The sequence below is a fragment of the Euwallacea fornicatus genome, unplaced genomic scaffold (assembly GCF_040115645.1).
Source record: "Euwallacea fornicatus isolate EFF26 unplaced genomic scaffold, ASM4011564v1 scaffold_127, whole genome shotgun sequence".
Taxonomy (NCBI): domain Eukaryota; kingdom Metazoa; phylum Arthropoda; class Insecta; order Coleoptera; family Curculionidae; genus Euwallacea; species Euwallacea fornicatus.
The window spans coordinates 101,479-118,477 of record NW_027096095.1 but is presented as its reverse complement, the minus strand read 5'-3'; the positions used below and the strand labels follow the sequence as shown (position 1 = coordinate 118,477).

The window sequence follows — 16,999 nt, the reverse complement described above, 5'->3', positions numbered from 1 at the left end:
TACAACCCCCCAAATCAAAAAAAGCGACACCTAAAAAAACAAATGAAAGTGGTTCCAGTTCCGCCCCCTTTCAAACCAGGAACCAGTTATGCTGGAGCAGCATAAACTGAAACCCAACCCAAGACGACGAAGAAAGAAGAGCCTATTTATTTATATCGAGCTCTAGAGCAAATGCAGATGATGTACTCAGCAATGAGTGCATTTTTCGCAAATCTGCCAAAACTATAGGTTTAAATGTTAGTACACCCAAAACCTTTAGCACTTCAGCACTGCTATGTCGAGGAGGTAGAGGCCATGTTGAAGAAATAATCTGCCACGATGGAACAGTAAACCGAGATGCTAAGAAGCATTAAAAGTAGCATTGACAACAATGACAGCGAGGAAATCAAGAGGAAGAAGAAAAAGGTAACCAGGACAGGACACCTCAAAACCAGAGGGAGGAGGGACCGCCGCAAGAGCAGCTGAACACCGAAGGCGAGGAAATGGAGGAAGTGGATCTGAGACGGATCTAAAGGGAGCAGAAGAAGGAGAAGAAGACTGCAGGAAGTTATAAACCGAGATGCCCCAGGACCAAGTAAGGTTGTTGACTCAATAAAAACCGAGCAACAGGAACAACGAAAAGTCTCACCAATTGTAATTAATAACTCACAAGATTGGACTGTAGTCTGTAACAAATTCAGAACAAAAAATATTGGCCACAACAAAGCCAAAATGTCGGGAAATGGAATGACGGTCACGCTCAACACAGTAGAAGACTACAGGACGATGGCAAAGCTGTTGAGGGACGAGAAAAAGGAGTTCCGCACAATACAGCTTGTCAGAAGACAAAAAGGTGAGAGCCGTAATAGGACTTTTTTCGACCAATGTTACGGAGAAAAAAGTCAAAAAGGACCTCGCGCAACAAAGAATAGTCCCCTTCTCCGTGTAAAGGAGAGGAGTCGGTTCGCCAAACAGATCTTTGCCCAGTACTCATTCAAGTAAACGAAAAAGATAAAGAAAATATTTTCGCAATAAAACACTGTTGCGACTTCAGCGTGATAGTGGAGGCACGGGGGTAGCCAAAAGGACCTACTCAGTGCCACAGATGCCAAAAATGCGGGCATTCACAAATATTCTGCACCGCGGCTGCAATGTGCATAAAGTGTGGCGAAAACCACCACAGTGACGATTGCAAAAAAGCCAAGAACGTACCTGCCAAATACGTCAACTGCGGAAGACCCTACCCAGCTAGTTACAAAGGCTGCAAAGAGGTTCTATAAAAGTCAAAGGAACTGAAAAAGCCGGAGACACAAGAGGCGAAGAAAACAATGAAAGCCGTCCCTCCCCGGTCAACATTCAAACCTGGAACAAGTTACGCAGGAGTAGCCAAACTCGGCGTAAAGAATCCAGTAGTCAAACAAGTGGCTGCTGATTTTCAACAGGATCTCAAGCAAATGCAAACAATGTACTCTACCATGAGTACATTTTCACCAATTTCCCTAAGTTACAAGGTGAATGGCTCTACGCCCGCAACTTACAGCACTGTAGATAATATCATGGAAAATCAATGGTATTAATGGGCGCAAATCAGAACTACGAACATTACTAGAAAGCCTGAACATCGACATAGCTGTCGTACAAGAAACTAAGCTCCGTTAACCTGACAACTTCGGAACCCCAGGTCATCAAACTCATAAAAAGGTAACGACAATCCGGGGGTCGGGGAGACGAGGATCTGCACTACTGGTTAAAAATAGCATCCTGCACGTTCAGTTGCCTCCAATTCAGACGGAAGTCATGGACGCTGCAGCAATAGATCAACACCGACAGATACAAATTGAGGTTTATATTCTTGTTATCAATCACCAGCAGCATCAGGTTCTCTGAAAAATAATCTGAACAAAGCATTCTTTAAAAGGCAAAGAGGACAGCACATAGCAATCGGGGATTTTAATACAAAATCCTAAGATTAGAATAGCAAAACAGCCAATTTAAATGGCAAGTAACTAAAAAAGCTCCTGGAAAAAAGAAGAGATAGCAATGTCATGGCAACCGAAAAATCCACTCACATTTCAAATGTGGGAAGAAACGATCTGCTGGACATCATGATTACCAGAGATCTAAGCATGGAAGTAGAAATCGACGTCATTAACCAGGAATCTTCAGGTCACAATCCAATACGGATGATCCTAGAAAACGGAATGTCAATTGAAAATACAGTTATCACTAAAATTACGAACTGGAAGCTGTTCAAGACAACGTTGCAAAACAACCTATCTGTCATCGGCAGATTGGAAAGTAACGTCGTATTAGACGATGCCGTTTCAACACTAGAAACGGTCATTAAAACAGCGATGAAAGCCAATACGAAAATAACAAAGAAACTACCTAGGAGGAATCCCGGAGGAAACTAAACAACTGATTCAGTTAAGAAGCCAAGCTCAGAAAAAGGCATTTAGGACAAATGACCCGGCTTATAAAAACGCCCTGAATCAGCTAAATAGGAGAGTCGAGACGGCACTGCCAGAACACAGGAAACAACAGTGGCAGGAGCACCTGGAATTCCTTGACTCAGAAGATAGGAGCATGTGGAAAACTCTCAAGGTAATCAAGGCAAAAAAAAACGATTCCCCCCATCAACGGGAAACGAGGAATAATGTATACATCTCAAGACAAAACACAGGCATTTGAGGATTGCCTGGAAAAACAGCTCAGGGAAAATGATACCAAGGATGACAGCGCAAAAAGCTGGGAAAAAGAAGTCGACAGACGCGTCCTAAGTTTAGAGAGAATCCAGGAACAAGAAGTTATTAGGAATACTACTCCGGAAGAACTGAAAAGCATTCTGAAGCATCTGAAAGGGAGAAAAGCACCGGGATGCGACCAGATCGGAAACCAGACTCTCAAAGAACTGCCAGCACGAGGGATAACCGCATTAATTAATATCACAAATGCGGTCCTTAGGCTAAGGTATTTTCCGCCGAACTGGAAGAAAGCGGATATAATCTTATTCCCGAAGTCGGGGAAAAACCATCTTTTCCCAAAGAATTATGGACCGATCAGCCTACTAACACTCACGGGAAAGGTCGTGGAAAAGGTTATACTGATGAGACTGAAGGAGTGGGAAGAAAGCCTCAAAATTATCCCACCAGAACAGTTTGGTTTCAGGGAACAACACTCGACCGAACTTCAAGTTCTGAGAATGGTTGAGCTTTTAACGGACAGCTTCTATTGAAGACTAACTATAGGAGCAGTACTGTTGGATGTTACGAGGGCATTTGACCGCGTATGACACAGAGGACTGCTGGTGAGACAGTTCGACTCAGGACTCCCTCTTGTCAAGCTGGTTCGATCCTTCCTCGCCGACAGGAAATTCCATATCAAACCGAACGAGTGTTACTCAACCTACAGGACCATAGAAGCGGGAGTACCTCAATGAGCAGTACTATCGCCTTTTTGGTGTAACATCTACGTGTCAGATCCACCGAGAACAAATCAAACAGAACTGGTACTATATGCAGACGATACAGCGATATTAGCAAGATCTTAGAACGGAAAATTGTTAATCAGGTACTCACAGAATGAAATCACAGCGCTGGAAAAATGATTTTCGAAATGGAAAATAAACATCAACGTCCAAAAGAGCCAGGCCATCATATTTAAACAAAGAAAGAAAATTAAGATTGAAGGCAAAGTGGTAATCCAAAACAAGCAAATAGAGTGGAACGATAAAGTCACTTACCTCGGATTAGACATGGACAAAAAGCTCACGTGGAAACAACACGCAGTAAAGACAAGACAGAGAGCCAAAGTCGCTAGAGTAAAGCTATACCCAATGATAAACAGAAAATCCAAACTGCCTCTCAAGAGCAAGATCACGCTCATTAAAACCGTCATTCAGCTACAGCTAACGTACGCATTAACACCATGGGATTATGTTGCGAGGATACATCTAAAGTCTCCAAGCAGTGGAAAATATTGCCCTGAGAACGGCTCTAAACGTCCTATGGTACGTTAGCAACGAGACGATAAAGAGAAATCTAAAATACAAAACAATGACAGACGTCATAAAGGAATATGCATTAAAGACCTTCCAAGCGACGGCATCCATCACTACAATCCGAAGGATGCCATTCCACATAAAAGGATCTACAAAGAACCAACCAACTAGGTAATGGCGAGGCTGGGAAGAAAATACCGCCCATTGTCATTAAAAATGCAAATGACTGGACCACGGATTGCAACAGATTGAAGTCCAAGAAAATTGCTTACAATATGGCAAAAATGATAGGGCAAGGATTTGCAGTAACTCCCAGCACTGCAGATGACTACAGGACTATGGAAAAACTCCTCCATGAAGAAAAGAGGGAATAACCTACCCACATTCTGCCTGAGGACGAGAAAATCTAGAAAAAAAAAATTCTAAAAAAATAGTCTTGAAAAAAGTTAGAAAAAATAGTATAAAAATAAGTCAAGAAAAAAAAATTCTAACAAAATAGTCTTGAAAAAAGTTAGAAAAAATAGAAAGTCTAAAAAAAAGTAAAAAAAAATTAGAAAAAATAGTATAAAAATAAGTCAAGAAAAAAATCTAGAAAAAAAAGTCTAGAGAAAGTCTCGAAAGGCGGGAAAATGGAAAAATGTCTACGTACACCCTATCTAACGAAAACTACATTACACGCTACGTCAACGAAGCAAAATAAAGCAAGCGTAGATAGACGAAAGGAAGCACTAAATCAAATATATAAAAATTAACTCACCCCTTTTTTTCGACATGACCACGTATGAACAGCCGTGTGTGTGAGAAACCTCAGAAAAAAATGGGACGGCTTTTATGAAAGAAGTTAAAACCTCTTCCTAACGATTTTCTTATTGTTCATTTTCCCTTTCGGTTCTCAACACCGTTCAGCGACACACTAAAAAAAACCGAATGAAAATTCTTTCCCACGGTTGCCGGTCGATTCCAGTCCAGAAAAGTTCCCAATCTTTGGTTTAAATTACCCCGCCGACAGGGGGTTCTTCCGCCTTCTTCTGCCTTTCTGGATGCTTCTTTCTTCGTCGGCTGTCTTTTTGTTAATTGTTGGTTCGCAATGATAAGTCCGAAGTTCCAGAATGGCTATCCGGCCTTTTTTCTTCCATCATTGCAGGAGATGCCTTTTGGGATTTTATCTTTCATTTTAAAAATCTTTTGACTTCTTGGTCTTGTGTAAGTAGTTCCCTTTTATCATGCGTTGTCCAGCAACTAATGTCTTGGTCTCTTGTGCGGTATGGCATTTTCCGGACTGTAGTCCGTGGCCTTCCTGATCACCTCATTCGGATGTTCTTCCGTTGCTCTGAAAGTCTTTATTACATGGTCTTTGATGACGTCCGTCATTTATGTGTAATTGAGATCTTTCTTTATCATTTTATTGCTAACGTATCAAGGCGCACCCAGAGCCGTTCTCAGAGCCATGTTTTCCACTGTTTGAAGACTCTTCAGATGCGTCCCGGCTGCATAACCCAATGCCGTTGATGCATACGTTAGCTGTGGTTGGATAACTGTTTTGATGAGCGTGATCTTGTTTCTCAAGAGCTGTTTTGACTTCTTCCTTATCTTCGGGTAGAGTATTGCCCTCGTTGTTTTTGCGTTTTTTCTGGTCTTCGTTAGGTACTGTTTTCACGTAAGCCTTTTCTCCATGTCCACGCTCAGGTACGTGACTTTGTTGCTCCACGGTATCTGTTCGTTTTTGAGCACTATTCGATTTTCGGTTCTAATTTTCGTTCCTCGTCTAAATACGATGTCCTGGGTCTTTTCTGCATTTATTGGTATCTACCATTTCGAAAATCAATTTCTAAGAGTCAGTTATGTTCCTTTATCGCGAACTTATGTTTTTAAAAAACTTTATTTAAAGAAAGGAAAATGAAATGAAGAAACTCGGAACGATCCATTTATTATATCGACTGCGAGAATCACACTAAATTTATCGACCTAAAGACTAATTATCCAATATACAGGAATCCGATTTATATGAAAAGACCTCTTGCGTCAGCTTTCCTTTCCTTTAGCGTATAGTCCGGGACCATAGGTAATAATCGGATTTCTTCTTGTAGATATCCGACTAGCAGCGTTCCGTTCCAGGATCTTCCCAGTATCGCCGTATCGTCGACGTATGATTTCAGTTCGGTTTGTCTGATTTTGGGAAGATCGGATACTTAGATATTGTACAGGAACCGGGATAGTACCGCTCCTTGAGGTATTCCCGCTTCTATTGCCCTATATGTTGAATGTTGTTCGTTCAATTTGGTCCTGAGTATCCTGTTTCTAAGAAACGATCCGACGATTTTGATCAGCGAGATTTTGAATCCCGCGTCAATCATCTTGACCAGAAGACCCTTGTGCCAAACTTTATCAAATGCCTTCGAGACGTCCAACAGTACCGTTCCTGCTGCCTGCTTCCTGTTAAAGCTGTTCGTGATGTATTCCGCCATTGTCAGTACCTGAAGTTCTGTCAAATGTTGCTTTCTAAACCCAAATTGTTCTTGCGGGATGGTTTTAAGCCCTTCTTCGTATTTTCTCAATCTTCTCAAAATGACTCTTTTCACGACTTTTCCCTTGTATGGCAGGAGACTTATCGGTCTGCATTTCTATAGAGGAGTGTGATTCTTTCCTGGTTTGGGTAGCAGGATGATGTCAGCCTTCTTCTAGTTCTTCGGGAAGTGCCGTAGCCTCAGAACCGCTTTCGCAATGTTCACCAATGCGGCTACCTCGTACCGGCAATTTCTTGAGAATCTGGTTGCTGATCTGATGGTATCCTGGTGCTTTTCTTGTTTTCAGGTGCCGTGTGATCTCGTTTACTTCCTTTGGCGTTGCGTGCCTGATGACTTCGTTATCCTCCATGTTTTCCATCTATCTGAGACGTGTGTTTATTTCTTTTTTCCAGAAATTTGCATCGTCGTCGTCAATTTCGTTTTTCCAAAATTATTTTTCCAAGCTGTCGGCAAAGGCCTTGGCTTTTTCTTTGGGGATGTACACGATTTCTCATTCCCTATGGATGGGAGGAATCGGTTTTCTCTTGCTTTTAATTGCTTTGAACGTTTTCCACATGCTCTTATTTTCTGGGTTCAGCGATTCCAAATGCTCCTGCCACTGTTTTTCCCTGATTTTCTGCTGGACCACTGTTGCCCTCCTGTTTAATCTATTTAAGGAATTTTTATCGGCCGATGTATTTGTCCTAAATGCCCTTTTCTTTGCCTGTCTCCTTTGTTGGATCAGTCGTTTGATTTCTTCTGGAATTTGCGCCATGCAATTCCGAATCCTTTGTTTCCTGACGATTTTCGAGCTTGTGTTTAGGGCCGTTTTTATGTCTCTTTTGAAGGTCGAGATGGCCTCCTCGATTTCATCCGTATTTTCTGTTCCATTTATGGCAGATAGATCTTTCGCTAAAAATTTTCAGAACAGTCCCAGTTAATCCTCCTGAACTCGATGGTGTCCTCTGTCGGCGGTCCGTTTTCTAGTCGAATTCGGATCGGGTCGTGATCCGAAAATCCTTCCTGTAGGACCTCGATTTCCACTTCCATGTTTAGGTCCCTTGCCAGCATAATATCCAAGACATCGCTTATTCCCACACCTCCAGTGTGCATGGGCTCTTCTGTTGCGGTACTTGCACGTCTTCTCTCCTTCGTAGGAACGATTTCAGCTGCCTGCCGTTTCCGTTCGTGATTCTGCTGTGCCAATCGGTAGATTTCGCGTTGAAATCTCCGATTGCCACGTGTTGACCTCATTGTCTCCCGAAGAGAACTTGTTCCAGGTCGTTTTGCCGGAGTCGTCTGGCCGGTGGATGATAGCAAGAGGCAATTCTCAATTTACCCCTGGTGGTATTTACCTCGATTGCCATGGCTTCCATTTCCTCTGTTTCTATCGGCGGCAGCTGTGCGTGCTGGATGTTATCCCTGACGAGAAGTGCGGTTCCTCCGTGTGCGGTTTCTCTTTGGTTTTCGTTGTCCTTCCTGTGGGTTTCGTATCTCGGAATCTTAAAATGTTCTGTGGGTCGTAGCCTCGTTTCTTGGATAGCTACGACATCTGGATTTTTCCGTTGTATCAGCTTCTGCAGTTCTGCTTTTCTTTCTTTGATTCCGTTTATATTCCAGGATATTATCTGCAGTGCTGATACTCTTTGTTGTGCTGATATTTAACAGCCTTGGATCTTCGGGAGGTTGGCGAAGAATGCACTCATCGCTGAGTACATCATCTGCATCTGTTTTAAAGCCTGTTGAAAATCAACAGGCTCTTCTTTTTTCGTCGTCGCCATCGTAGTTGACGGCGTTTTTTGTTTTGGTTCCTTTCTTGTTACGCTAGCATAGCTAGTTCCCGGTTTGAATGGGGTCGGGGTTGGGGCTTCCTTCATCGCTGGTTTGTTTTGCATTTCCTTTTTTGGTTTCGGTAGTTGAGGAACGTTTTTGCATCCTCTGTAACTGGCCGGGTGTGGCCCTCCACAGTTGGCACATTTTGGCGGGACTGTTTTTGCCTTTTGGCATTTCTCAGTGAGGTGCCCTTCTCCACACTTCACACATTTCGGCTGGGCCGTGCAAAAACGTTGGGAGTGCCCGAATTTTTGACCTCGGTGGCACTGGTTTGGTCCTGGTTGCATCCTTTGTGCCTCAACTCTCACGCTGAGGTCGCAGCATCTCGTTAAGTTGAAAATCTTTTCCTTGTCTTTTGGTTCCATTTGAACCAACATCAGGGGCAAAGTTCTTTTATCAACTCGGCTTCTCATCCTTTGGACCGAAAAAGTTTCGATCCCTTGTCCGGATAGGTCTCTTTGGACTTCTTCTTCTGTGACGTTTTCAGAAAGAAGTCCAATTACTGCCCTGACTTTTTTGTCTTCGGGCAAACTGTACGTATTAAATTCCTTGTTTTCTTCTTTGAGCTACCGGGTCATCGCTCGGTAGTCCTCCGCTGAGATTGGGGTTATTGCTACCCCCTTTCCCGTCATCTTCGCCTTATTATAGGCTATCTTTTTGGTCTTTAGTCTATTGCAAACCGTCGTCTAGTCGCTGGCTTTATTTATTATTATCGGGGGTATTTTATTTATTTTTACTTGTAGAATTTGATCTACTTTTTCTTTTGGTTTTTGTCTTTCTTTTTCTTCTTTTCCCCTCTTTTCAATTTCAGCTTTCCTTTCTTTCCTTTGCTCGTTTTGGATCTGTCTCAAATCCACTGTGTTCATTTCTTCATCCGATTGCTCGGTTTCTCTTTCCGAGTCGGTCTCTTTAAGTGTCTTCTTTTTCCTTTTTGTTTCTTTTTCCTCCGCGCTGCTGTTCTCCAATTTGTCGAGCCTGGCTTCCATCTTTTTCAGAGCTGTTAATAGTCTTTGGTTTGTCTCTTTAAATTCGTTGATTTCCTTGCTCTGTGCAAGGTTCTTCTGGTATAGATGCTGATTCATCTCGAACAGCATCTCTGGATTTTGGCAGTATTCCTCTATGGATAGCGCCATTTCAGTGTTTCCACTAATTTTTCCTCCAAGTTCCGCCATCTTGTGACTGGAACTTGTCTTTCCTTCTTCTTTTTCCAACCTTCTAATTTCCCCTAAACTGAAATTAAAAGTATTAAAATCCGAAAGAAATTCGATGTTTTACTAAAAGAAACACTCGAATCGCCAAAAACCCTAGTATTTGTCACTCTAGGTGGCTCGCCTCCAAGGTTTCAGCACGCCGCTCACTCGTATGACCGTTTGACCTTTTCCTTGATTCTTTTGTGGAATCTTATTTTTCCCTAAAGTTTTTTGTGTTTAGAAAAACACAAAAATCCCCAATCTCCTGGGGTTTGGCACTCTAGTTGCCTCGCCTTCAAGGTTTCGGATGCTCCGTCGTCTTGATGCTAGACCGTCTGACCTTTGTTTCCTTCGACTATTTGTGTTTTGAAAACACAGGTGTCCCCAATTCCTCAAGGTTTCGGCACTCTAGTTGCCTCACCTCAAAAGTTTTGGTTTTTCGTCGTCGTCTCGTTTCTTGAACGTTTGAACTTTTCTCGCCATTTGCGATGTCTGGTGTCCGATTTCGCTCTCGTGACGCGTCTTTCCACTAGCATGGCACAATCGCCACTGAAGAGTTCAATCGATGCTGGTCGTTTTTTACTGGTGACAATGCAGTCTTGCGCTCTTACACCTCTATGAGTTTTTTTGTGCCTATGCACATACGCACAAATACACATATCTATGTATATATGTGCATCTGTGCACGGACGTGTGCGTGTGTGTGTTCGATTGTGATAGTTCATTTTTCCCTTCTTTTCATACAATTTCTCTTTCTCAACCCTTCTCTTTCAACCGTTACGCGTGGTACAAAATATATTTTGATTGGTGTTGTGTAATTAGTGTTATAATTGAATGGGTGCTTTTAGGTTTTTGTGTTTGACTGCATTACAATTTGGTTCAGGAGCGAATGTTTCTTGCATTACATTAAAGAAAAATCCTTCGTAACGCTTTAATAAGATGTGTATTAAACTAATGTACGGTATCAAAGCTTAGAGATGACTGACTTTATTGAACAAAAATGAAAGAGAACGAAAACAAAAATAATTAGCCTAATGGTGATTAAGCAAACACACAAATCTATCACCTGAATGGTGACTTGTACAAGTACAAGTGGTAGCGCTTTTTTGTCCTTTCGGCTCTTCATACGCTGTACTGAGATGGGGTTGATTCCTTGTCCTTTTAGGTCTTCTAAGGTTTCTTCCTCTGTTAAACTTTCGGAAATACGTCCTACTACAGCTCTCACTTTCTTGTCCTCGGGTAATGAGAACGTGTGAAGTTCTTTTTTCTCCTCTTTGAGGAGCCTAGCCAAAGCCCTGTAGTCTTTGGCTCAATTAGTGGTTATAGCCACTCCTTGACCAGCTATTTTGGCCTTGTTGTAGCCTATTTTCCTGGTCCTCAACCTATTGCGCCTAGTCGTCCAATTATTAGCATTGTTGATAACAATTGGCGGGATCCTCTGGGCTTTGTTAGTCTGGCTTTGGTTTTGGCTGATGCTGTCCAGTCTATTTGGTCCTGGGGTGGTGTCAGCTAGTCCACTTGGGCCGGCTTCGGTGCCGTTCGATTTATTTGGGCTGGGAGTGGTGTCGTTCAGTCTATTCGGTCTGATTCTTATGCCGTCTAACTTCCTCGCGCTTGGTATGGTGTCAGCCACTCTACTAGCGCTTACCTTGTTTTGTTTTTGTTTCTCCTTCACTTGTTTTTGTAGGATTTTCTTGAAATCCAACTCCTTTTCCATGTCCTCATTCTCGTCTTCTTCTGATTCTTCTTTCTTTTGGATGGTCCTTCTTTTTTCTTTTTTCTCCTTCCGTCCTCGTTGTTTTGGACCGACTCCTTGATTCCTTTTAGCATCTCGGACTGGTCCTGGAGCAATTTTTCTAGCTGCTCCATCCGCTTGCTCAATGCCTTATTGGCATCGAACAAATGTTTGTTCAATAACAGCAAGGCCTCTGGGTTCTTCTTTATTTCGTCGTATCTCATGGTCTCTTCTGCCTCTGAGATCCCCTCCTTTTTTAGGAAATCCATTCCTCGATCCTTCTTGGATTTTGGCATTCCTTTTTTTTTTGTTTGGGGGAAGCGACCACAGGGATACAAAATCTTGCCGGAAGACGATACTGGTGCCCGTACAACTAACCTGTGTGAGGTTCCACCCACTAAAAAACTTCGTAATTTCAGAGAATATAGAGTGAAATCGAAAATTCTAAATCGCGTTTTTTGGGTCGCTTTTGTTTGGGGTCGTTTAATTATCAGAGTCAAACGGTATCTCCGCTCTTTGCTCTGTAATCTTAATTAGGCCCTTTGCGTATCTTTTACGAGAATTCCGTGTTATTCCCGAGGATTTTGGTTTTTGTTGCCCCGCCGACGAGGGTTTTATTGCCGTATTTATTGTCCTATTGTACGCTTCCTTTGTTTGTCGGCTTGTTCCGTTGGAATTTGTTTTTTTGGCTCGTTTATCCTATGCAGTTGGATTGTATTCCTTTATCCATTGTCAAACAATTGATATTTGGGTCGTTTGTGCGGAATGTTAATTTCCATACTACAGGGTGTCCGGATACTCCGTGTACAACGCTCTATCAGATATAGTACAACTCATAATAAGTCGATTTAACTAGATTTGCCTTAGTACAAAAGTTGGTAATAACGGAGCTACAGGGTGTCAAAGTTGAAAAAGGAAATCAGATTTTCTTTCATATCTTTTGACTTCTTCAAACTAATTTCACGAAATTTTGTATTCAGGGGTTTTTTGGGATGAGAAATTCAAATTTATAAACGATTTTGATGTATCTTCTAGAGGGCACCACAAGCGACCATTAGGACACTTTTAAACCGTCAAAACTTTTTTCTGCCACAGTGTATGTCAATTTCGAATAGAAAAATCTTTTACCCTATCTTTTCTGCTTAAAAAAGGTATACTTGTTAAATGTCGCTAAAGCCAACTGTTTAAAAGATATTTGCAATTTTATTAATAGATGCAATTTTTATTTCAAAGCATTTTATTACAAACATTTCATAGCAAATGCTCAAAACGCGCACCATTTTCTTGCATACACAAATTAATTCTTTTCAAAAAATTAAAGTGCATTCTCTGCATAACTTCTGGCCTATTTCTCACATCGTTAACTGCATTGAAAATTCTATTATGTAACTCTTGAATATGATCAATTGATGTCGAATAAACTTTTGATTTCAAAAAACCCCACAAAAAAAAGTCACATGGCGTCAAGTCTGGAGATCGTGGAGGCCATTGTACTGGAGCGTCATTTCCCCTTCCAATCCATATCCTAGGAAATGTATTATTTAAATATTGTCTAACATTGAGGGTATAATGTGGAGGCGCCCCATCTTGCATGAACCACATGCCATCACGAATTAATAACGGTATGTTCTCCAACAAGTCCGGTAAAGTTTCATGAAGAAAGTGCAAATAACTTTGTCCATTTAATCGATTTGGCATCACAACAGGCCCAAGAATAATATTGCCTATTATTCCGGTCCATACATTAACTTTGAATGTATGTTGATGATGAACTACTTTGAGGGCGTGCGGATTTTCATTACTATAAACATGTTCATTGTGAACGTTAGTTATGCCGGATCTAGTAAAGCAAGCTTCGTCGGTGAAGAGAATTTTTTTACTGAAGTTCGGATTATGGACTTGCTGATTTTGAATAAAATGACAAAAAGCTAAACGACTTCCAAGATCGATCGGTAAAAGATCTTGTACTTTTTGGATATGGAAAGGGTATAATAATTCTTCTTTCAAAACTTCGTGAATTGTACTTTTGGGAACTGCTAAGTTGTCTTGTAAACGTCTGGTACTAATTCTCGGATCTTCTTCGACTCTATTTAAAATAGCTTCTTCATTACCTGTTGTCCTAGTTGTCCGGATTCGACCCCCGTCGATTCTTTTCGGTTGAAAACTTCCATTTTCACGGAGTCGCCTTTCAATATTTGCAAACGTTTGATGATTGGGTGTTCGACGATTTGGAAATTTTTCGTGATAAACTCGAACACTTTCCCGGCCGTTTTTATTGCAAAATCCATAAACCAATAACATGTCAACTTGCTCATTATAGGTGTAAGTATTCATTGTGAAAAAGCGATAGTTATTGACTTGATAAAACTTCAGTATTCTAATAACGTCAAAAAGAAACTAAGACGTGCAGTGTTATTTTCATTTGTTTACTTAAACGTCTTCAGGGAAACAACAAAAAACCTAAGTTACAATAAAAATAAAATGGTGCGCATTTTGAGCATTTGCTATGAAATGTTTGTAATAAAATGCTTTGAAATAAAAATTGCATCTATTAATAAAATTGCAAATATCTTTTAAACAGTTGGCTTTAGCGACATTTAACAAGTATACCTTTTTTAAGCAGAAAAGATAGGGTAAAAGATTTTTCTATTCGAAATTGACATACACTGTGGCAGAAAAAAGTTTTGACGGTTTAAAAGTGTCCTAATGGTCGCTTGTGGTGCCCTCTAGAAGATACATCAAAATCGTTTATAAATTTGAATTTCTCATCCCAAAAAACCCCTGAATACAAAATTTCGTGAAATTAGTTTGAAGAAGTCAAAAGATATGAAAGAAAATCTGATTTCCTTTTTCAACTTTGACACCCTGTAGCTCCGTTATTATCAACTTTTGTACTAAGGCAAATCTAGTTAAATCGACTTATTATGAGTTGTACTATATCTGATAGAGCGTTGTACACGGAGTATCCGGACACCCTGTATAGTCCGTTGCCGTTCTAATCAGCTCGTTCGAGTGGTCTTCGATTTCCTTGAGTATCTTCGCTGCATGGTCCTACACTTGTGGGCAAAAGTTTGGAAACCCCGATAAAGATGTTGGTAAATGTCAATTATTCATTTAATAACTTGAGAATATTGCTAATAAGCATTTTTAAATTCTTTATTGTTTATAGCTAAGAAATAATAAACAATTCAAAAAAATGCATTTTTATCGCAGGACAAAATTTTGGAAACCTTACACAAAATCTCTTTGAATTGTTTTAAATGCCATTTTTTTAATTTAATAATTTGTTGTATATCCTTTTGCCTGAATAACTTCAGCACATCTAGAATTCATCGAACCTACTAACTTTTCACAAACGTTAACTGGAATGCGTTCCCACTCACACTTTAATGTATTTCACAAAAATTCCTTATTCGATATGGCACAATCATAAATTTTGCGTTTTAAGTAATCCCATAGATGTTCTATGGGATTTAAATTAGGCGACTGGCTCGGCCACTTTAATTGGGTGACATCATTTGCTTCCAACAACTGTTTAATGTGTTTAGAAGCATGCTTAGGGTCATTATCCTGTTGGAACCACCATCTTAATGGCATGTTCCATTCAGCGTAAGGAAGCATGTGGTTCTGTAAGATACTCCCATAAGAGAAGCGGTCCATTTTGTCCATAATTCTTACTAATGGGCCAACACCAGAGCGAGAAAAACATCCCCAAACCATAATCTCCAACTCTTCCATGCTTTACTGTTGGTAACTGGTACTTTTTATCGAACCTTTTTCCAACAGGGCGTCTTACATATCCTTTCCCATCATTACCAAACAAATTGAATTTACTTTCATCACTCCACAATACATAATTTCACTTTTGAATAGACCACGTAATATATTCTTTAGCGAACGATAAACGGTCCTTCTTATTTTTTTTTTGATATAAGTGGTTTTTTAACAGGTCTTCTTCCAAAAGTCCCATTTCCCTCAGTCGACGTTGGACAGTTTTTATGGACACATTATGAATGTTAGACAGTATTAGTTCTTGATGGATGTCATTGGCGGTCTTACGTGGGTTTGCTTGCGCAATTCTCTTAATAATTCTATTCACGTGAGCATTAGTAGATCTTGGTCTTCCACATCTAGGGCGATCCACAGTTGTTCCTAATCTTTTAGATTTAGAAATTACTTTAGAAATTGTTCCTTCCGGAAGCTACACAATCTTCGATATTTTTCTATAACTTCTTCCACTTTTAATTTCACTATTTGCTCTCTAATGGTAATTGGGATTTCGTTCGTTCTTGCCATTTCTAAAGTGTTCAATATTATACTGATAAAACTAACTGCTTAAAATATTCAAATATTTCCGAACTAAGATAAGGTTTCCAAACTTTTGTCCTGCGATAAAAATGCATTTTTTTGAATTGTTTATTATTTCTTAGCTATAAACAAATTTGTCTATGCGAATCTCATATTTTCGTATTGGTGATTAAACAATAAAGAATTGAAAAATGCTTATTGGCAATATTCTCAAGTTATTAAATGAATAATTGACATTTACCAACATCTTTATCGGGGTTTCCAAACTTTTGTCCACAAGTGTATATGACGAAGGTCATTGTTTGGTATTTTAGATCCATTTTAATAGCTTTGTTGCTACTATACCATGGCGTATTTAAAGCTGTTCTCAAGACAATATTTTTTACTGCCTGAAGTTTCTTTAAGTACGGTTTGGCTGCATATCCCCATGCTGACGATGCATATGTTAGCTATGGTGGTATAATGGTTTTAACGAGCGTGATTTTATTTTTGAGCGGCAATTTGGACGTTCCACTTATCATAGGATAAAGTTTTACCCTTGTCAATCTTGATTTGTTTCTTATTTTACTTACGTGGGGTCCCCACGTAAGTTTTTCGTCCATGTCAACAACCAAGTACGTGACTTTTCGCTTTTTTTCTGAATACAATGGCCTGGGTTTTTTCAACGTTGATTTTGATTTTCCATCTTGAAAACTATTTTTCTAGTGCTGTCATCTCCTCTTGAAGTTGCCTGATTAGCAGTTTCCCGTTCCATGATCTTGCAAGAATTGCAGTATCATCTGCGTACTGTGCCAGTTGAGTGTTTTGGGTTCTCGGTGGTTCTGACACACATACATTGTACAGGAACGGGGATAGTACAACTCCTTGAGATACTCCCGCTTCTATTGTCCTATATGTTGAGTAGCTGTCGTTCAGTTTAACTCGGAAATTCCTGTTGTCGAGGAAGGATTTAACTAGCTTGACTAGCGGTACTGGGAGCCCTGATTCCAATAGTCTCACCAACAATCCTCTATGCCATTCGCTGTCGAATGCCTTTTCGATGTCCAACAGTATTGTCCTGCTGCTTGGTTCCTGTTGAATGTACCTGTGATGTACTCAACCATTCTTAGAACTTGTAATTCAGTCGAATGTTATTTCCTAAATCCGAATTGTTCCTGGGGGATAATTTTAAGCTCTTCTTCGCTCTCTTTTAATCTGGTTAGTATTATTTTTTCCACTACTTTTCCCATGAGTGGTAGTATACTAATCGGCCTGTAGCTTTGAGGTAGTTTGTGATTTTTCCCCGGTTTTGGAAACAGAATTACGTCAACTTTTTTCCAGTTTGAAGGAAAATGCCTTTTTCTCAGGACCGCATTCGCGATACTCACTAATGCGGCTATCCCTCGATTTGACAATTCCTTTAGTGCCTGGTTTCCTATTTAGTCGCATCCTGATGCTTTCTTGTTTTGAA

At 40.4% G+C, this 16,999-nt stretch overlaps 1 protein-coding gene across 1 annotated transcript; it reads right to left on the bottom strand.

The window, feature by feature from the left end:
• Positions 1 to 6,994: 6,994 nt before the first annotated feature.
• LOC136350156 (mRNA export factor GLE1-like) lies at positions 6,995 to 16,151 on the bottom strand. The gene is made up of 9 exons (XM_066301669.1): positions 16,122 to 16,151; positions 15,791 to 15,998; positions 10,889 to 11,348; positions 10,573 to 10,801; positions 9,928 to 10,055; positions 9,054 to 9,546; positions 8,186 to 8,882; positions 7,823 to 8,119; positions 6,995 to 7,395 (listed from the first exon to the last, which is right to left on the bottom strand). Exons 1-9 carry the CDS (start codon positions 16,149 to 16,151, stop codon positions 6,995 to 6,997), a joined length of 2,943 nt encoding a protein of 980 aa, XP_066157766.1.
• Positions 16,152 to 16,999: the final 848 nt, after the last annotated feature.